Raw genomic sequence first — 23757 nt, forward strand, 5'->3', positions numbered from 1 at the left:
TCAACTCTCCATAAGAACCATGCGCCAACATGGGACTTGACGTATCATTCTTTTTAGATGATCACGTAAGATTAGGCTAGTGGATCCACTAAGCAAAAGTAAGGTCCTATATCGATGGCAAGGTATAGGATGGTCCTTTGGCAACGTGAGGTAAAACGTTGTATCATCACTAAGGCTCGTAGTGGTGGTTGTCGGTTAAAGAACCTCCCACAAAAGCTGTATTATGTTTATAAAAGAAAAGTTGAGTTTGTTATCATTTTATCCTTAACGATCTAAGTTGTTTACATTCTTTTACAAGCTTATTATGTATGGCTTGTGTCTTATTGTTTTACTTTGAGTCCAGTTATTTATATGAGTTGTTCAGAGTCAAGGTAAGTGATCTCTTGTTCTCCTTTCGAGCTTAAGTTGTGGTTCAGCTTTTCCAGCTCACATATTCGTACATTCCATGTACTGATGCCAGTTGGCCTACATCGTCTTATGATGCAGATACAGGTACCCCGGATCAGCATCCTGCGCGTCGTTGATCCAGCTGAGCACTCCAGAGTCTGTGGTGAGCCTCCTTGCATTCCGGAGGACTCAATTATTTTGTGTACTTAGTTTTGTTCTATTAGGATGTTGCGGGGTCTGTCCCCACATCCATCTCAGTATATTAGAGGCTTCAATAGACAGTCAGACAGTCAGTCAGTCAGTTAGTTTTGGAGTCTCTCATCCATGTATATGTATATATATGTAAATATTCTATTTTGAGACTCGAGTTGCCCTTTGGGCCATATTTTTATTAGTTAAGTTGTTTATGTCTTTGCATGACACTGAGTTATTCTGTTGAGTTAGGTTTCCGCTGAGTTAAGAAAGCCAGGCCAAGGGTTCGCCTGGGGCCAGCAATGGTCTCCAGGTGCCGGTCCCGCCCAGGGTGTAGGCTCGGGGCGTGACAATATAGCAATGGGAATTGCTCTCTGGCTTCTTCTTAGGAAGACTTCAGGTATAAGTTCTATTTTAATCTTTCACCCGCGTTTACTTGCTTGAGCCTTGTGTAGTTGCAGTGCTGGTTATGGTGGGAGTGAAGCGATTTGACCCTTTGTTGAGCGACTTCGCAGCAATTAATTACAAATAATGAGTTTAAACTCTTGTTGTTGTGCTATATCAGTAAGGACAACTATTGTATTTTTGTGATGGAGGGGGGCATGTTCAACTGTGTATCCTATTTTGTATCATTATGTATCAGTTTAACTTTCTCTAGTGACTTGTTCTTCTGTTGAAATGATGCTGCCAATGTACTTCTCTGGTCATGTATTGTTGTAATTCTCTTTGAAGATTAATATGAACCTTTCATTCATTTGAGTGCTGGAAATCTCATCTGTTGAACGTTTAGAAGAAGGTATTTCAGTGTTCTATTACGAGTCAGTTTGATAAACACACACTTATTTTCGTTCAGAGTGTGATTTCAGCCCAAGTTGGTTGTATGTTCGAGGAGAGGAAGTCTTGAGTGCTTATAAGCTCTCACGGCCTAGCTTTTGTGATGAAAGTTCGTTGGGTTTGTGACAGACTAGTATCAATGTCGTTTTAAATTAGTACCTTGATTGAGGTTAAACGATCATGCTTTGAGCACATAAGATGGGACTTCAGACCAAGTTAGACACAAAGGAGGTTTGGACAGCCAAAGGCAAATCTACAATGTAATCTATGAATTCATGTGAATCCCTCAACTTTTGTCAAAATCCTATACATATATGTATTAAGTTATCGACTTAATCATGTATATTATTATAAGTGGGAAGATTTTAAGTTCAAAGTTGAATTACGAAAATGCCCTTCACTTATTTTTTAATTAAAATCATTTAAAATAAAATCAATAATTACAATTAAAATAGAAAAAATACATGGTTAGATGTTGCAACTTATCATTTTCTACTTCTTAATGACTTTAATTGTTAGTTATTATTATATTAGATAACTGTTCCGTCAAATAAACCCAAAAGCTGCTAATGTTTTCAATTTAACAAAACTCAACAGCCGAGTCCTTTGTGTACTAAAATACACCTCCTTTCTTCCTGTTCTTTCTCCAATTCAAGTCTTCAATTCATCATTTACAAATGATGTATATGTGAGTACTTATACTGAAAAATTGGAATTTACTCATGATCCATGACTACTTTCTTCAATAAATATAGTACGCACTTTTTATTAAATAACTCATGTGTGATGTGCTCTTATTTTCTCTCCTTTTCAGGGTATACACACTATAATTTTCAATTGGTATTTTGTTGACATAGCTATTGTGTGTAAGGTATCATCTCCTGCGTTACAAGTTTTCAATTTACCTCTCTTTTTACCAATTTGAAGGTAAAATTAAGACTGTGAAGAGGAACACGAGTTCTACAACATGACTATGAAGTTTTAAAGACTGATTTGTTCAAATAGCATGAACTGGATGAAAGGTTGAAGTAATCACAACTTATGAACCAAGACGTGCATACTTTGGCATGATTTTAAAAATTCGATCGAGTGACGGCCGGAAGAAATGAATATGCATTAATTCCTTTACAAAAACAAAATCAATATAAAGAATTTTTGATCATTCATCAAGAATTTTTATGATTGTTAATTGATTTCCTAATTCACTTTGCTTTCAATTGTTAATTGATTTCCTAGGTGAAAGGTTAGAGTTATCTCTCCTTCAGAAAACAATCCAGTACCGAGAAGTGAGAACCATTGGCAAGCAGGAAAAAAGGGGTAATTTAAAGTCTAAATTTAGTTGTAATTTTACTTTGCTTTTCAGTTTGGTCATTCTTGAATTTTCTCTTCTTAAAAAAGTGATGTGACACTTTTCTATGTTCTAAAAAATTATTTATCTTTTTGTTCATTCTAAAATTAATTGAAATGTGAAGTAAAAAAAAAATATTTTTTTTTGAATAAGGATAAACATTCTTTTCTTAACAAGGATAAACACCTTTTCATTTTCTTGAATAAGAATTTAATAATTTTATTTAATTTTTTGAACTTTAATCATCGAACTTGAGGAAACATGCCTACATATTTGATTAAGGTGAGAATTAGGTTTGCGTAGTTCCTCTAGATTTAATAGTATTTTTTTTTATCTAATTACCTATTCAATTGATATCTTAATATTCATAAATTGCATGCTTTTTATAATCATAACCTCCAAATGTTTAATTTGAAACTTTAAGATATCTTTTGGTATTTCTGCGCTTTTATCTATATAAATTCATATATTTTTTGTTTTATAAGACCCTCGCCAAGATTATCCTTTGTCATTATATTATCAAAGTAGTGAAGCACTTATATTATTTTGTAATATTTGATTCATTCTTTAGTTTGACTCAATGAAGAAGACTCTACAATTTTGATTGGTTATGGAAGGTGTTGACAAAAATTTCAAAAAATTATGTATTAAATTTGTATTTCGTTTTCCTCTATATTGTTATGACTAAAGTTTAAGAAAGGATATGTATGTTGTATATTTTTCCTTCTCTATTCATTTTCTGTGTTTTCCCTATATATTAGACTTCTTTAATATAATTTTCTTGAATTTTTTATTTTCGTAAGTCTGGGTTTTTTTTGGGGCTCTGTTAGCCATTTGTGACATAATTGAAAATTTGCTAACTACTAACCAAAGTTCAAAATTTATAAATGTTGTTTTTGTCACCCTTTTAAAATTTATTTGTAATTGTTATTTTATTACTAATAATATATTTTCATATATACTTAATCGTTGTAATGAATCTATAAGAACTTGCATGGGTCACACGTGCAACGCACGTACTCAGAAACTAGTATAAAGTAAAAGTACAGAAAGCAGTGATAGGAATAGTAGTTTGGTGTACAAGATTAATGTTTAAAATATCAACTTTAGACAGTCACTTCAATTTGGCATCAACATCATATATAGCGCTTACCTTAAAATGACGTATGATCAAGTTGAAACCTATACTTGACATCGGTATGTCTCGTGGTCACCCATATACGAACATACCTCATGTGTGACTTGCAATCACAAATGACACGTGTCAAATGGACAAATGATATGTGTATTTATAAAAATTATAATTTTTGTTAAAAGAAACTCAGAGGAATCCCACAAAAATGTTTCATAACCACTTAACAGAATTTTCTTAATCATATATATACAATATCACCCAGCAAAGTACAATATACTTTTAATGCTACTTATATAACGGGATATTCTTCTTGCCAAGGATCTGAAGCTCGTCCCCTCCCCTCATATCTTCAGCGTATTCCTTAATCTTGAGAGCAGAATCTTCAAGTTGAGGGCTCTTTACAAGTTTGATAATTTTCAATGAATAAATATCCCCAAAACTAGGCGGAATCTCCCCAAGCTTACAACATCCCTCCAGTTCTAATTTCTCAAGGGAGGGAAAGGATTCCTCTCCAACCTCCCACTTGGAAAGTGTCATTTCATCCAACTTCAAATATTTGAGATTCTCAAAGGTGTCTTCCTCCCCCATGTTCCATTCTTCCTCATGGATGATTGTACGTTTAAGGTACAACTCTTCAAGGTTGGGCAGTCTCGCTATTGTTGATAGTGAATCAGATGCCAGAGAAAAGTTACCCAACGACATTTTTTTCAAACTAGAAGGGAAGTGAAAATCCCATGGCCGATTTGTGGCTGCAGAGGACCCACTGTCATTTGTGTTTGAACTTTCAAAATATACAGAGAGGTGATATAGTTCAGTTAGGCAATCCAATTTCGGGAACCAGTATTGCTCTGTTGAATAATCCCATGATTCCTTGAGATCAAACTGAAGCAATTGAAGATTGGGAAACCTTTTGAAAATATCCTCTGTATCTTTCGAATAGGAAAGCATGAGTCTCCCTAATACTCTCAAGTTCTCTAACTTTGTGTCCTCTGCTATCAGTATTGATTCATCTGCATCCAAATCAAAGAAAGAACAAGCACTCACGAACAGCAGTCGCAACTTTACAAGATCCCAAATTCTCGGTAATAGTATCAGGGTTGATTCTTCGTTATACACCCACAGGATTTCTAGATTCCACAGGTTTGAGAAAGACAAAGGCAGATATTTAACTTCTGTCCCAATACTTAAGAACCTCAAATGATTCAACATGCATATTTCATTCAGCAAAGTATCTTTCACCTTGATAAAAGAGTACTTCAGGAACAACAATCTAAGAAGCCTCAAGTGTCTTAGGTGAAATGTATCTTTCACCTTGATAGAATGACTAAGACGGCCATCCAGCTGGTCTCCGTTTATGATCAAAGAATAGAGGTGTTTACCAGAATGCCTTTTGTTATTTGAACTGAACAGGTCAAAATTAAGCCCAAAGTCCTCATCATAATCAATGACAATTTCACGAGGCAACAAATCTGATGGAGCACTTGAACTTATCCGATCAAACAACTTTTCCTTTCTTGCTTTTATCGAACAAAAGTCATGCACAAGATCATGAACTTGGCAAGTAGGGTAAACACCTATCTCATTGAAACAAATTACCAAGCTACTGGAAATTAAATCATCCAAATAAATCTTCACCACTTCTTCCATACTCTTCATATCTGTCTTTTCTACAAATCCTTCAGCACCCCAAAGAATTTTCATATCATAGATTGACACTGCTTTGTCCTTCGGGTAACATGCAAAATGAAGCAAGAATGGCTTCAGGTGATCAGGTAAGTGGTCATAACTTATTTCTATAACTTTCATCACTTCCACTTCATTCTTGAAAATAAAGGAATGCAAATTATTTACAACTTCAAGCCACACACTCTTTTTCTTTTCCCTCCCAACAATGACTCCAGCAATCAGATCCACCACCAAAGGAAGCCCTTTACAATTTTCGGCTATCTCTTTTCCAACATCCAATAGTTCATTAGGGCAACTCTTGTTTCCAAATGCCCTTTTCTCTAATAACTCCCAACTTTCTTCTGGTCTTAGCAATCGAAGGTTAAGAGGAGCAGTGTAGACCTTTCCATGCAAAGCCACTTCCTTTTCTCGAGTTGTCAATATAATTCTGCTTCCTTTCTTAACTTCTGGAAAAGGTCTTGTTAACTCATCCCACGTAGTAGTATCCCACACGTCATCTAAGACAATAAGATACCTCTTTCCAAACAGTTGTTTCCGTAGCTTATCAGCAACATCAATATTCTCACTCAATGTTGAATCAGAGTCACTAACTTGATTGAAAATTTTATCCAACAACTTCTTCTCGTCATATTCTTGGTCAACTGTGCACCATGCACGAAGGTCGAAATGACTAGAAACTGACTTATCATTGTATACTTTGTACGCCAAAGTGGTTTTTCCAGAACCCGGCATACCAGTAATCGAAATGACATCTAGATCTGCCGGTCCACTGGTGAGCTTTCTCATTATCCAGTTCGTCTCCTCCTCAAAACCTACAATTATTTTACCTATTGTCAATGACTTTCTTTGAACTGGCTTCTTGGGAGAGTTTACAACAACAAGACCTCTCTTCTTGGGAATCTTCTCATGTAAATCGGAGACCTCTTCTTTGATAAGCTTGATCCTTTTTATGGTAATGGGAAGTGAGAAAATAAGATGTAAGAGACCATTATCTCGAACAATAATAGAATCAATCACATCTTTTGCCTCGTATGCCACATTTAAAACACGTGCCCAGAGATCTTTATACCATTCTTGCTCAATATTCACAAAAAAATATCTTATTGACTCTAGGTCTTGTTTCACCATCCCAATTTCTTCCTTTATCAAAGCAATTGAATAAGCATTGGAATCTAGCAAATCATCTAAGTGTCTCTGTAGCATATGCATGAAGAGAGGTCCATCACTCATTGGGAAGCAACAATGAGATGAATCCGGGACTTTCAGATAAACATGTTTGAGATCTTCCTTGAGGAGTTCAATATTTTCCAGCAACTTTAGGGTTGCACGATTTATCTCATCGGTACTCTCTTTATTCCTTAATTTCTCTTCTAAGTCGCGAACAAGAGTTGATACCTCTTTGATAAGTGCTCCAACAAATGCCAAAAGATCAAATAATTTGTCATGATGAATAAAGTCCTTGGGCATATCAAAAAGAATAATTAATAGGAACTCAATCATGACATGAATGTTTCGAACCCCTAAAGTGCTAGGGGTAATAACAGTTATCATGTGCTCTTGTAGATGAATAAGATATTCCCGAAGAATGTCCGGAGAGGTTTCCAGGAGCTTCTTTATGAAGCGTCCAATTTCTGCTGAAGTTGAAACTTTCAAATTTGTATAACATATGTGCATAACCTCCAGTTCAGTTGGAACAATCTTCAAGAGTAGATGTGCTAGCTTGAAGAGTCGAGAGTCTCCATCATTGTGATCATCCTCATCTTGCTCGGAGAGTTGAGCATTTTCATCAGTCTGATCATCCTCATTTAGCTTGGAGAGTTGAGAGTCTTCATAAGTCTGATGATCCTTGTCTTTATCAGTCTGATCATCTTTGTCTTCATCAGTCTGATCTAGCTCGGAGAGTTGAGCATTTTCTTCAGTCTGATCATCCTCGTTTAGCTCGGAGAGTTGAGAGTCTTCATAAGTCTGATCATCCTTGTCTTCATCAGTCTGATCTAGCTCGGAGAGTTGAGAGTCTTCATCAGTCTGATCCTCCCAAAGGAAGTGTCCTACTCTCTCAGCCATCAGTTGAAACAGAGGTAAGACATTCTCAACAATCTCATGCTTAATGCAACCATTCACTATCAATCCATGGAAATCTCTTATGTTGCCACATACATTCTGAAGAACCTCATATTGAGTCACTCCAGGAAACATCTTTTCAGCACGATGCTTGGATAGATGATAGAGATTCAAGAGGAGGAAGCTCAATTGCTCATCCATCATGGTGGCATCTGATTTAGAATGATGATGCGAGCTGATACAGTCATCCATATTACCGGTGAGGCTAGTAAGGACATATTTACACCCGACGTTGTTGCCATCATCATCCAAAAGTGGTTGAAGCAGATTCTCAACCTCTTGTCTTTTTCTAGTCATTATATCTTCAAACTGCTCCAAATAGGAATAAGAAAGCTGGACATATGTACAAATAAATGTCAGCTTCAATTTCAGCTTTTCAATTAGATCCATATCAACAGCCTTTTGATCTTCTTCATTCTTTAATCTCTCCATGAAATCCAGAACATTGGCAACGTCCTTGCGAAGAGCAGAAAATGACACCTGCCAAAATAACACATATCAAATTTTTAAAGCCACATGATATCTACAATTCAATACTTTACAGTTCACTCTATCAAATAACATACCAATGAGTTCTTTGCTTCTTCATTATCTTTTCGCTTTTCCATGATTGTAATTTTCCTTCAAGTTCTCAAGACCTGATGCATAAAAAGTACATAAAATTTTATCAGGAGAAAGAAGATGAAAAGATAACAATAATCAAGAATTTCACTATTGATTTTTGACAGTTTCTGTAAAATAAATTTGTAACCATTTTCTTATTGAGTTTTTGTCGAGATATATATATCAAACTAGTCAAACATCAAATGGTGCATAAAGAGCAATTGTATAACTGACATATAGTAATTTTAGATTCGCACAATTGGAAATGTCAATCTTAATCACACATCAAAATGTTTATGACATGAAGTCACAAACATAAAATCTCACAACTGTTAATTACTTTATTACGTAAGAATTCACCCGCACCGGATGTTCTCATAGCTTATAGTAATATATTTTCATTAGTGAGGGGGATTTTTCGTCTTCTTAGAAAAAAATCTAAAAGATTTGCTTCTATTCACTCCGCTCTCTCCAACCTCCTCCCTCTCACCCGGTAAGAATTCACCCTTACCGGATGTAAATACCAAACTAATACAACTTATCATGGGTAAGTAATAATTTAATGAGGTGAATATATACATTAACTAACTACGATTAAGTGATAATGTCATGCATCTATTGATTTGTTGTAAACCACTGGTGTGAGCAAGTATTTAGCCCTCTCTCTTTCTCTTGCATTTTGTTTCCCTTTCTCTTTGTCAGATCCAAAGTTCTTTCATTTTCCTTGCATCATTTTTACTTTTCCATAATTGTACTTCAGTAGAGATGAGAGTAGCAAATATGAAACAAACTATTAGATGAGTTGACTAACCTTTTTAGTTGCCTCTGCTTACTTTGTTATTAGATCTATAGAGCTCAAAATTCTGGAAATAAACAGAGGAACAATTAAGACCAAATATGATGCATAGTATTATTCCAAAAAGTCAAGAAAGCAAAAGCATGAATCAATTACAGTGGGGCCTCCTCACTTGTCTGCCACAAAGGAAAAAGATAATAATATTAATCAAACTTATAATATCACTTCCTCAGTTTTGTTGTATTTGACACTACTATTTATTGATCATGAGAGGGGAGCATGGGTTTACCTAAATCTGGTGACCGCCTCTGCATATGTGATATGCCCCTGCCCTCCAGAATACAATAATCCTATAACATGTATAACTTAAGCAACTCCGGATTAGTTGAAGAGTCCAAAGCTTTGCAAAAAAAAACATATTTCTTCAACATATAATTATTCTTGAGTAATTTCCCTAGATAGTCACTCATGTTTGAGAAATTACCTAATAATATCACTTTTATTTGTTTTAGGACTACAATATCACCCAACTTTGCATATTTTCCTCAAAATATACTTATCACAAAAAAACATATTTTTCTCTCTCCTATGTCACATTATTCCTTTTTTACTAATAATTAAAAAAACTAACTTTTTAAATCAACCCAAATTATACACTCGGTTAAAATAATAATTACATAACACAAAGTGAACATTTTTAAACAACTCATATTTATTTTTTGTTATTACGATTAACACTAATTATTTATTCTAAATCATTCCTTCTTTAAGTTCTTATAAAATGCACAAGGTGAATATTAAAAACAAGTAAAAGTGAACAAAAGAAAAGAAAAAAAGTGACGTTAGAGAACAATTTTCACGTTAAAAAATCAAGAATATTATATCAACTAACTCTTTTTACGGGTTTTTTTCTAGTAACTATTCTTTCTGTCCATTTTTATTTATTCATTATGTTATAAATAATTATTCATTTGTTACTTGTTTACTTTAGAAAATCAAGTGATAATTTATTACTTAATTTCTAATTCACTTTTATTATTAATTATAGTCATTTGTCAATGCATTTTTTAAAATATAAAATTTATTATTTTAAAAGATTGATATAGTAAAATTATCTTTATTATTTCTTAAGAGGTATGTCAAATTAATATTGAACAAGTAAAAATGTAAAGATGGATGGAAGGAGTAGAAAATAAATTTTCCAGTTTAATTTTTTNAAAATTATCTTTATTATTCTTAAGAGGTATGTCAAATTAATATTGAACAAGTAAAAATGTAAAGATGGATGGAAGAAGTAGAAAATAAATTTTCCAGTTTAATTTTTTTTAAAAAAAATTATTAAAAAAAAGAATAGTATGACATGAAATCCCATAAAAATTGTGCAATTTGCATTTTCTTTAAGAAATTAAAGAAGGAATGATTTAGAAAAATAATTAATGTTAAATGTAATAATAGAAAAAAAATGTCTATCTCTTAATATGCTAGAGTAAAAAACTAAAAATGATAAATAATTAAGAATTATTTATTTTTTTACTGAATATAACATATGAGTTATTTTAAAAAGTTAATTTTTTAAGAAAAATGAAAATGTGACATGGCATTCCAATAGGAGAGAGGATATATTTTTTTGTATGAAGTATATTTTGAGGAAAATATGTAAAGTTGAGTGATATTGTAGTCCTAAAACAAACATAAGTGATATTACTAGGTAATTTCTCAAACATGAGTGACTATCTAGGGAAATTACTCAAAAAAGTTATAATACTCTTCATTANTTTTTCACTCTATTTCTTGTATATCCCTTGTTGTCAAAACAAAGTAAGACCATCACTATTTACAGGTGAGAAATTCGAAGATTATACGATAATAAATTGGATAAATGAATAGCCCATATGTTATAAAAGTTACAAACATAATGACTTAATGAGGTAGAATAACATGCTAATAATGGGATTCAAATAAAATTATATTACTATTTTAATTTTCAAACAAACACTCTTACTCTAACAATTATCTGTGTAACACTAATTGGTAAAAAATCTTCCTATATCCACCATCATTTATATTTTTAGTGCAACATAAATCCTATAAATACTTAACATTTACAAGTCAAACATTATAATAAAATGTCTAAGGACTTATGTGGAGCACGATTGTCATATACTATAAGTTTATAGAAATAGATACACTTGGCTACACGTGCGATATAATTTGATAGTTTTAATGTTAGTCTACTACTTAATTGGTATAACTTTTAATCTTCGTAACTTAATGCTAACCTTCTCAATAGTTAGAACATGTTGCCTTTTCATTTTCTTTGTGAATTTATCTTATTTTATTTTTTAATTACAACCTTTCCACATTTCAGCTTAATGTACAAAATATAAAAAGAATATTTTAGAATAAAAATTAATTACCCAATGTACCTGAAACGTTTCTTTTTCTATGAGTTGTTTGCTTCTTCTTTCTCTATTTCTCTTTCATTATCTTTTCGTTTTTCCATGATTCTACTTTTCCTTCCCTTCCTTTCAAGTTCTCAAGACCTGATGCATAAAAAGTACATAAAACTTTATCAGGAGAAAGAAGATGAAAAGATGAGAATAATTAATAATTTTCATTGGACAGACTTTTTAAGCGAACTTAATAGGAGGTCTTAAGTTGAAGAAAAGAAAGGTGAGTCAAGTTCATTTCATTAAATTTTGGCTACTCTGTTTTACTATTTTCACGCGAAAAGATTTCCATCTTGTAGTACTGGTTTTCGTATTTATAAATAAAAATTATTCTTATTGAGTTTTTGTCAAACATTAAATGGTGCATAGAGAGCAAGTATATTAATTTTAGATTCGCACAATTAGTTTCTAAGATGTATAATGGACTACAAAACCAAACCTCCCGTTTATCATGTGCAATCTCTTGTCTAAAAATCTGATACTCTACCCTCTTCAAACCACTTTCTATCTCTAATAGCTTTAGTAATATATTTTCATTAGTGAGGGGGATCTTTCTTCATCTTAGAAAAAATCTAAAAGATTTTCTTCTATCATGGGTAAGTAATAATTTAACGAGGTGAATATATACATTAACTAACTACGATTAAGTGATTATGTCATGCATCTTTTGATTTGTTGTAAATAGCCGGTGTGAGTAACTATTTAGCCCTCTCTCTTTCTCCTGCATTTTGTTTTCCTTTCTCTTTGTGAGATCCAACTTACCAACCAAAGTTCTTTCATTTTCCTTACATCATTTTTACTTTTCCATAATTTTACTTCAATAGAGATGAGAGTAGCAAATATTAGATGAGTTGACTAACCTTTTTAGTTGATGAAACTATATATCCTCTGCTTGCTTTGTTATTAGATGTATAGAGCTCAAAATTCTGGAAATAAACAGAGGAATAATTAAGACCAAATATGATGCATAGTATTATTCCAAAAAGTTAAGAAAGCAAAAGCATGATTGAATTACAATGGGGACTCACTTGTCTGCCACAAAGGAAATAGATAAGAAAGTTGATCAAACACTAGGCTCACTTTATATTACATCATCCATCTTATTTTATTTGACACTATTTTCTTATTGTCCCGTCCAAACAATATTAACATCTTTATAATTTCTCAGTTTTAAGTTTTATATCCACACACAAATACTTGACACATTTAGGATCATAAGTTTCGAAAGTACTTTTATTCTTCTTCTGAAAGCTCAAACTATAACAAACAAAATGAAATAGAGAGAGTACTTATTTGACCACGTATACTTGCATGTGGGTGAGATGACAACAACGAGAAACCCTTCATATGATAAGATATAATTTATGTATTGAGTCCTATGTGGCATAATGGACACCACGTAGAACACAAATTGTCATGTAATCACGTAGGACGTGTCTGTTTATTTGTTTAGCTTTATACAAGTTAAAGTGTCTAATCGTGCACATCCAAAGTTGGAGGGCATATAAATGTTAAAAGCAGACCAAGTTAATGTACTATGCCTATTGAATAATGTGTGTCCACTCTCCCTCCAACTCCATACATCTGATGAGTTGTATGGTGTATCAAGCCCATACAACTACTCAATGCAAATTCTGGAATTCTTTCATCTCTCAATCCTTATGAGACCTACAAATTTGTCGGACTGTCATTCTCAACTCCAATGACTCATCACTAACAATCACCCTAATTTCCTCAAGAAATGGTGTTTTAAGGCATGTAAACAATCCATGGATAGAAAAGCAAAAATATTCAGACTAGAGTTACAGCCAGATGCAAAGATTACAACTTTTTGACCAATAAGGACTAAACTACATAGAAAAAGGGTAATCTACAATAAAAATTGTATACTCTTTTTCAAACTAGCATACAAGTGGGGCTCTCTAGTTCAAAACTGTGTGTATTAGTACAGATCATTAAATTAAAGGGGCTATGATTGCGAACCCATAAGCTTCATCTAGTATCATTGTCTCTATCTAAAATTTGGTATGAAATCAAACTAAACACATAAAAATTCTAGTAGTTAGCAGCAATGTCAGCAAGTCCAAAATCCATTTTCCTCAAGAAATGGATAGAAAAATGCACTCCAAGAATCAGGCAGGAGCATGTATTGTTGTAATTCTCTTTGAAGATTAATGTGAACCTTTCATTCATTTGAGTGCTGGAAATCCCGTTTGTTGAACATTTAGAAGAAGGTATTTCAGTGTACTACTACGAGTTAGTTTGATATACAGACACTTATTTTCATTCATAGTGGGAGTTTAGCCCAAGTAGAGGAAGTCATGAGTGCTTATAAGCTCTCTACAACCTCTTCACTTCAAGGCATAGCTTTTATGATGAAAGTTCGTTGGGTTTGTGACAGAGTAGTTTTAAATCAGTAACTTGATTGAGCTTTGAGCACATAAGATGGGACTTCAGACCAAGTTAGACACAAAGGAGCTTTGGACAGCCATAGGCAAATCCACAGTGTAATCTATGAATTCATGTGAATCCCTTAACTTTTGTGAAAATCCTATACCTATGTGTGTTAAGGTATAGACTTAATAATTATAATTATGTGATTGTGAATCTAATTATTATTGATATTAATGTGACGTCGACATAGAAACTTGTAAACATCAAATCCTAGATTTGTCTCTGTGCAGATGGCTTATAAGCAATCTACAAGAAAATTATTGTGTGTGTGAATGCAAAGAAAAAAAAATAAAGAGAGAATGACAAGGGAAAACAGCATAGCATAGAATAAGAATACCTAGTGGCAGAAAGTAACAAAATGCTGCTATTGTAAGAAAAGCAAAAGCCTATAAGAATAGTGGAAAACATCATAGCATAGAATAAGCATCAAATGTATCTGTCTAACTTTTTTCTGCCAAAAAAGTCTATAAGGCAAAAGTAAAGAAAACAGTGATAGGATAGTGCTTTGGTGTACAAGATTAATGTTTAAAATATCAACTTTAGATAGTAACTTAAATTTGGCATCAACATCAGATAAATGTTTACCTTAAAGTTGTGTATGATCAAGTAGAAATCTATACTTGACATCGGTGTGTCTCGTGGACATACTTCATGTGTGACTTGCAACCACAGATGACGTGCCAAACGGACAAATCAACAAATGACACGTATTAAAAACTTGTAAGTTTTCTAAAAGAAACACCGAAAAGTCACGCAAAATATGTAACTTAATCATATACAATCTACCCATCAAAGCACAACTTACTGTCTATTCTGCTAAGTTTCTNTTTTTTCCTTTTAACTTAAATATTGAATATATTCTTCAATTATGTTTCCAAGACATTGAAAATAATTAATGAGATTAATTATTGATGATTTCATAATTAAACAGGAGAAAGAAACCACAAAATTCACCAAAGAAAACATAAGTCTCACCCACTCTTCTAACTTGAAATTTTCAAGATCTAAAATAAATAAATAAATATGACAGCAGTAGTAAAAAGATAAAATTAAATATATATCTTTTTCAATTTCTAAATTTCCTCCTTTCTACTTAATGTTTTTTGTTTATTTATTTTTCATTTCTTATTACTTAATAATAATAATTTTTAAAAAAACGTACAAAAGAGGAGTAAAGTTAGGCTATCTATTTTACTTTATAATTTCTAAACGTGAAAAGATAAATTATATCTAAATTTAAATATTAAAAATTTATATCTATAATACTCAAATTTAAAATATGAAATTCACCAAGTTGACAAAACAATTACTCTTATTTATTTAAAGGAGTTGTTGTTATGCATGAATTTTCTAGAAAAAAGTTAAATGATAAAAATATATTTTATTCGATTATACTTAGACTGTATGTGAGCGAAATATGAAGAAAACTGAAATTACCATCATGTTTCCTCCATTATGTGATTACTTTCATATCCTCGAATGTATATGAATCACATCATACACAAATAAAGACTCATTAAAATTAATGAATTACATTATAACACAAATGTTGATGGCGCTTCATTAAAAATTATAATAACTAGGAAAGGATATAGAAAGTTTTATGATTTCAAAATAATTTTTTTAAAAAGAATTGGAAGACAAACATCTTCATAGTTCTCTGATGATAATAACAACACAAATTTGTTAAACATGAACTAGATCAAAGTTTCTTCACACATATATTTTTCTTTATTAATAATATTTGTTGTTTTATAAAAAAAAATGTTTGCTACTAAATGATATGTTAAAATATTAAGTATACATAGTTGTAGACACAATATTTTTTTTTTCTCTCAAATTAATATTTTTGTGAAACTGATTAAGAATTTTTAAAATTAAGTAATTTTATTGTATTTATTATATTAATAAATTTAAATTACCAATTGTAATTTTATTTTTTCTGTTTTTCACAATTTTGTTTGTTTTGCTTTGCTGCATTTACTTGTGTTTTTAATAAAAGAGGCTTACATGCCTCACTTTTAAATAATTTTTTTTATAAAATTAACTATTTAAATTCAATTTTAAATAATGTAAAATAGTTCAACAATAACAGTCAAAATTCAAAATGCTTTAGAATTGGTAGATATTGATATAATAAAGAAATACTAAAACTCATATGGTTCATAAGTGTCGATCCTATTTCACAACAACCCAAGATAGTTACACATTAATGTTGTTGTTTTGATATTTGTTAATTATTATACTTTAAAAAATTAAACTACATATTTAAATATTATGTTTTAAAAAATTAAATTACGTATTTAAAACTACATATTTAAAAATTAAACTAAATATTTATAAAAATAAACTACATATTTAATTATTATGTTTTAAAAAATTAAACTACGTAGTTCTATAATGTGTTGATTTTTATCAATTCTAAAGTATTTTGAGTTTTGATTAGGGAAAAAGGTCTGAAATATAATCCGAACTTTGGCCGAAATTTTTGTTACGATATCGAACTTTGGAAAGGACCTTTTACCCCCTGTACTAATTAATAGTGTATTTTAAAGGTATATATGTGCCCACGTAGACATCATAATTATTGCATAATTATAAATAGTAATGTGTCCACGTGGGCACATATTTACCTTTAAAATACACTATTAAATAGTGCAGGGGGGTAAAAGGTCCTCCATAAAGTTTGGTATCTTAATAGCAATTTCGGCCAAAGTTGGAGTATTTTTCAGACCATTTTCCCTTTTGATTATCGTTATTGAAATATTTTTCAAATTATATTTAAAAGCATATCTTTATGTATATTATTAACATGAATTTTAATTGTCTCCTTCGATAGAAAATACTATATTAAATGAAAATATTTTTTTAAAAATGTATATCCTAATGAGAAAATCCTTTTGGGCATAAAAATATTGACTAGAATTGTAAAAGGACATGTTCACACTATAAACTAGTTTATTTTTGAATAATTTTTGCCCTTTAACTTAAATATTGAATATGTTTAAGTTAAATGAAAATATTTTTTAAAAAATGTATATCCTAATTATGTTATACTTTATTTACATATATTAAATATATTCTAATTTAATATAGTATCCTGCATAAAATACATCTATTTTAAAGTATTATAATTGATAAGTAGGTATTGAGTGATCGTTTATTTATTTGTTTTGAAACATCCTCTTAATTAATATTATTGGAGTAACTGTATTTTGTATTCATGGTTAAAATTAGTAAAACAATTTCACCAATGTCTATATATCTTAATTCTTGTTTGGAATGATTATGATATAAAAATCTAATGTGTTATTCATGGCATAGTTATAAATGTCTTATCATCAATTATTTTTTAGAAATATCTAATTTCCAAAATAACATTATTTTTTTCTCTTGAAAAACATCCATTATATATATATATAGACCAATCTATTTAGTTGATTATATTTAAAGAAAAATTCAACTATTTTTTTAATCTACGCTTAATTACTATATTTTACTAAATTTGTATTACAAAATAATTAAGTATAAGATTAAGTAGATAAGATAGTCATTTGTAGTTATTATTAATGAGAAATTTAATTGTCTTATTCAATAAAGAGATTTATTTTAAGCGAAAAAATAATTTTTCAAAGGTATGCATTGGTACCTTATGAACATTTTTTTAAGGTACAATTCAAAAATATTTTTTTAACTAAAGAGTACAATTTTTTTTTATTAACCGAACAATATTTATTTTTAAAAATAAATCAAATGAACTATACACATACACAAAAAAAATATACACAAAAATATTTTTTAATTAACTGAACAAAATATTCAAATAATGATAAGCAAATAAATCCACGCATACGATGTTTAAGACTGAAATTAATCATTGAAATAAAAAAGGTTTTAAATAAAATCACATGTAAAAAGTATCAAATATATTACTAAACTTTGTGAGAAGTGTCACATTAAAGAAAGTTTCTAAAATTACATTGTATGTAATTAACATATTTATAGTGTTATGTCATATTTTCACTATAAAATATCAAAAGAAGTTATAACACAAAAAATTACTTTCTTATTTTTTAATACATAAAATTCATCTAACTATTAAATTTATCACACGAAACTTATCTTCTATATTTATCACATAAAAGTACAAACTTTATTGAAAAAAAATATTTGTTATTATCTGAAAAGAATAGTCTTTAAAGTTCATCATAAAAAAATATTTTATTTATTCTTTAAAAGATGATTATGAATTATAATATTCAAATGAGTATTTTTAAAAAAAAATATAATATTCAAATGAATATATTAGTGAAGAAAAAAAAAATCAAATCATATTATTTTTTAATATTGATGATAGTGTATTAAATATACTATAATGAAATTAAAATAAAGAAAACAAATGTAATATTATATATCCCCAACAAATTTTGTGTTATGAAATTAGATATTAACAAATATTTTTTTGTGTTCTTGATTTTAGAATTGAATGATTTGTATATAATAGATATAAATAAATGTTATTTTACAAGTTCAAAATTAGAAAATTATTGATAAACTGTATCCAAAAATATCTTATGAAATTAGAATTTGTATAATTTAATTTTACATGTAATGGAAAAGAAAAGAGAAAGAATGACAAAAAAGATGAAGAAAAAGGAACAAAGAAAGAGTGAATTAGGAAGAATTAAAAGAAGGTGAAGTTAGATTATAATGGGTCCCACAATTAATAATAATTCTAACTCACTAAACATAATAATTGTTTCCTTCACACAATTAATAATAATTCTAACTCACTAAACATAATAATTGTTGTTCACACGTATTTTTAGAAGCTTAGGAAATAAGAGTAATAAAGAATTGGCTTTACTTTACAAGGGAAGAAGGTTAAATTAGTCTTTTTACAATTCTGGCCAAATTATGGCCACATAATTCTGACCATTTAGCACTTCCCTAATAATAAATACGTATTTAAATGAGGGAAACAAAGAGTCTCATTTACTTTAATATATTGTGTCTATTCTCTTTATCATCAGATGTTAATCATTCTAGAATCTAGCCTATCATCTTTCTTATTTCACATCTCGAGTAAGTTTGTATTCGTTCTTGTTTTTTTTTGTTTCATCTTTGCAATATTATAATTTTGTAGGTACAAAGAAAATTGACATTATCAAACTATTTAGTTCGGTACACAATGGTTAATCATGTTATATGTCATATCTTATCAAATGAATTTACATAGATGAACATTTTGAAAACTCTTATAATTTCTTTGATATGCTTTTCTTTTCAGTAGTGGGATGATGACATTGGAACCTTTGATTATAAGAGCGTCCTGCCAGACTTAAAAAATGAGTTATTAGTGTAATTTTGTACGTGGTCAGATTGTAGAAATCATTCTCTTAATACTTATTTTGTTTGGTTCAATACTTTTATAATTTTCTTAAATTCTCTTTTGAGTTTGGAGAAATAGCTTCCGAAAGAGTATAAATTCAACGTGTTGACAAAGATAAATTGTTTGGTTATTTACACTTTCATTTGAGGGTTATTGATCATAATTTATTCTTCTTTTTTTAATCCACATATTATAAGTACAAGAACATTTCAATTTTTAGAATACCTTTATAGATGTATTCGATTTCATTCACAGCCAGTAGTCTATAACCTATATTAAACTATCCGTAAGAAAATATTTGTGACATGCTTTTAATTACTTTTGTAGCTTTACATCATGAAAATGATAATGATCATTCAAAGAAGAACATATACTGATCAAATATCTATATTAGTTCGATAATATTACTTTCATTTGATAAATCTTCTTAATATCTATGCGGTTATAGAAGGAATCAATTAACAATGCAAGATTTTCTACACATGAATTATTTGTACTTTGATCCGACATTGCTCATATTCACATGTAGACAATGTTGTTAAAATGTAAAAGAAACAAGAAAATGAAGTTAAATGATTGGTATGCTAATTGATTTACATAACTAAATTTAGATGTTCAAACAATCCATTGTGTTATGTATATTCCATCATTTCAATTTTAGTTCTGGTCATCACAAACATATTACCACATTAGTTATAAAATTTTAAGATATTGGACTAATTAGCATGTGATTCACGTGCAATGCACGTTTCCAGAGACTAGTTATCTTAAAATCGTGAACTCCTAACTAGAATGTTAAATTACTATATATCCTTAACTTAGGTTGTGACTTTTTCCATGAGATGTGACTTTTCCAGAGGGTTGTGACTTTTCAGAAATGTCATGACTTTTCAGATAAGACACAAAAAACACTTGTTCATACTAACCTTTGATGAATATAAATAGAGGAGCTTCCTCTCATTTTTCAACCACAATATTTTTTTTAATCTTCTACTCTTACCTCTCATTTTTCAACCACAATATTTTTTTTAATCTTCTACTCTTATTCTTCTTCTTCTTGCATTTTAAAAATTTGTGTGATTTATTGTCGTTGAGTGAGTTTGAAGTTTAGTGGAATATGAGGTACTACTATTCTGATGAAGTAAATCATTCTATCCTAAGAGGGTATATTCCATAACCTCGAGTAATTGAGGAAAATAATTTTGTTGATATAATAATTATTTTTCTGCTTAATATACATTAGTAAGTAATGTTCCAATATATGCTTCTGAATATCTTTTTCTAAAATTTAGAGAATTGTCATGATTTTTTTTTTATGCTCAAGACAAAAGAATGAATTTATTTATCAATGCTACTTATGTGATTTAGATTGTTAGGAAGTTTCTTCAAAATAGTTATTACTATATAAACATTGCCTTTTGTTTTACATATTTACTATTTCTTTATATTTATGTATTTTAGACGAAGAAAAGTTCATATAACTTGTAATAACGCCAGTTGAAGTTTGTATTGGTTTAATTTTTTATTATTTATTTAATTGCTAATTTTTATGAGATAAATATTTTCATTAATGCAAATNCAATATAAAGCAGTAGTAAAGAATGCGGTATAATGAAAAGCTTTTAAAACAGTAGATAACAACTCAATGTAATTAAAAAATACAATATACTCAGTTTGTATGCAAGGATACAAAGTACACTCTGTTTGTATATGAAAATACAAAATAAACTCTGTGGGAGCTTCTCTAACCGACAACCATCACTATGAGCTAAGTGATGATACAACGTCTAGCCCACGCTGTCAGAACTGTCCTGTACTTTGCCGGGGTATAGAACCTACTACTAAATGGATCCACTAGTCTATGCTAAAAAGCATTAAGGAATCATCTAAAAAGTATGACCCTTTCTACCCACGTTGGCTACATGGTTTATGAGGACTTTGAGTTATCTAAACTCGTCTCCATATCAGTGTTCAATACTACTTCCAAAATGTAACTAGCTCATATGTTTAAAAATATAAGTCTTTCTGCAGTTTGATATTATTACTCAAAAATCTATCTGTAGTTTGATATTATTACTCAAAAATCTATCTCTTAAAAAAGATGGTACTCAAAACTGCTCAAGAACTCTTTTGGAAATCGGTGTTTCCTCTCATCTTGAATGTGAAAACATTTACTCTTGTTGAAAATTGATGGAGACTGAATACTAATTCTGCTACATTGTGCCAATCTAACTTATTTTTGTCTATTACGTTAATTGTTGTTCTACATTGTGTTTGTAACTAGTAGTGAGTGTTCTACACTGTGCTGATCTAAATTTGCTCAAATATTTTATGATTCACATCAATACTGTATCAAAATGAGACATATAGTTACATGAAAAAGAGTAAAATTGAACTCGGAACAACATTTAAGCAAGAGATTTAAAAGAAGGTTTTGGTGATTTCAATTAAAAATGATCAAATATAATATGAAGAGGGTAACTATACATATTAAAAAGATACCACATGATAATCATATTATACTAAAATACTAAAAGTGGGAAGAATGTTAGGCAAACGTTAGATTACCGTTTTGCCCCTATACTAAATCATAATCAAAGTAATTAAATATTAGTAAATAAATTGCTAATTATTTTACAGTCTTAATTACTCTTAATTTAAAAGTTGAAAAGTTAATTACATTTAATAATTTAACAACATAGTCTAAAGTTAAAAGGGAAAAGTTGGATTACTATTTTATCCCTATCCTAAATTAAAATTCTAAAAATCATCTAATTGGTTATTAGTAAATAATTAAGTTTAATTATCTTAAGGCACGTTCTCCTTCTTTTAAATTTTGAAGTTTATCTCCTAGCCCAATTTATAAATTAATTAATTGTTAATTATTTACCTGCGTTGATTAATGTCTCCTTAATTCTTATTTTAATGCTCTAATAGGTGAGTAAATTATTTTAATGAGAAATTGGATTTATTGTAATCCGTTCAATTTCTTGGAGTTATTTTTTGATATTATATATAAATCTTTTAATTTATAGTATCTTAATTACAATGTACAATTATTTAGTTTTCAGCCTTCAGTTAGTCCTACCCTATAATAATAATAATAATAATAATAAGGAAAAATCCTTTTGGCCATAAAAATTTGGCCATAATTTGACCAGAATGGTAAAAAGATATGTTCACACTATAAACTAGTTTATTTTTGGACATTTTTTCCTTTTAACTTAAATATTGAATATATTCTTCAATTATGTTTCCAAGACATTGAAAATAATTAATGAGATTAATTATTGATGATTTCATAATTAAACAGGAGAAAGAAACCACAAAATTCACCAAAGAAAACATAAGTCTCACCCACTCTTCTAACTTGAAATTTTCAAGATCTAAAATAAATAAATAAATATGACAGCAGTAGTAAAAAGATAAAATTAAATATATATCTTTTTCAATTTCTAAATTTCCTCCTTTCTACTTAATGTTTTTTGTTTATTTATTTTTCATTTCTTATTACTTAATAATAATAATTTTTAAAAAAACGTACAAAAGAGGAGTAAAGTTAGGCTATCTATTTTACTTTATAATTTCTAAACGTGAAAAGATAAATTATATCTAAATTTAAATATTAAAAATTTATATCTATAATACTCAAATTTAAAATATGAAATTCACCAAGTTGACAAAACAATTACTCTTATTTATTTAAAGGAGTTGTTGTTATGCATGAATTTTCTAGAAAAAAGTTAAATGATAAAAATATATTTTATTCGATTATACTTAGACTGTATGTGAGCGAAATATGAAGAAAACTGAAATTACCATCATGTTTCCTCCATTATGTGATTACTTTCATATCCTCGAATGTATATGAATCACATCATACACAAATAAAGACTCATTAAAATTAATGAATTACATTATAACACAAATGTTGATGGCGCTTCATTAAAAATTATAATAACTAGGAAAGGATATAGAAAGTTTTATGATTTCAAAATAATTTTTTTAAAAAGAATTGGAAGACAAACATCTTCATAGTTCTCTGATGATAATAACAACACAAATTTGTTAAACATGAACTAGATCAAAGTTTCTTCACACATATATTTTTCTTTATTAATATTATTTGTTGCTTTATAAAAAAAATGTTTGCTACTAAATGATATGTTAAAATATTAAGTATACATAGTTGTAGACACAATATTTTTTTTTTCTCTCAAATTAATATTTTTGTGAAACTGATTAAGAATTTTTAAAATTAAGTAATTTTATTGTATTTATTATATTAATAAATTTAAATTACCAATTGTAATTTTATTTTTTCTGTTTTTCACAATTTTGTTTGTTTTGCTTTGCTGC

General features: G+C 29.5%; 1 protein-coding gene across 1 annotated transcript in view; it reads right to left on the minus strand.

Annotated features, from left to right (window-relative positions):
- Positions 1-4060: 4060 nt before the first annotated feature.
- Positions 4061-23757, minus strand: part of LOC125873994 (putative late blight resistance protein homolog R1B-8) — a 39398-nt gene continuing 19701 nt past the window's right edge. The window contains exon 7 of the mRNA XM_049554800.1: positions 4061-5470. Coding sequence (XP_049410757.1) covers positions 4182-5470 — 1289 coding nt within the window. The 3' untranslated portion in view covers positions 4061-4181. The remainder of the gene's footprint in view (positions 5471-23757) is intronic.

The sequence above is a fragment of the Solanum stenotomum genome, chromosome 8 (assembly GCF_019186545.1).
Source record: "Solanum stenotomum isolate F172 chromosome 8, ASM1918654v1, whole genome shotgun sequence".
In the NCBI taxonomy this organism is placed as follows: Eukaryota; Viridiplantae; Streptophyta; class Magnoliopsida; order Solanales; family Solanaceae; genus Solanum; species Solanum stenotomum.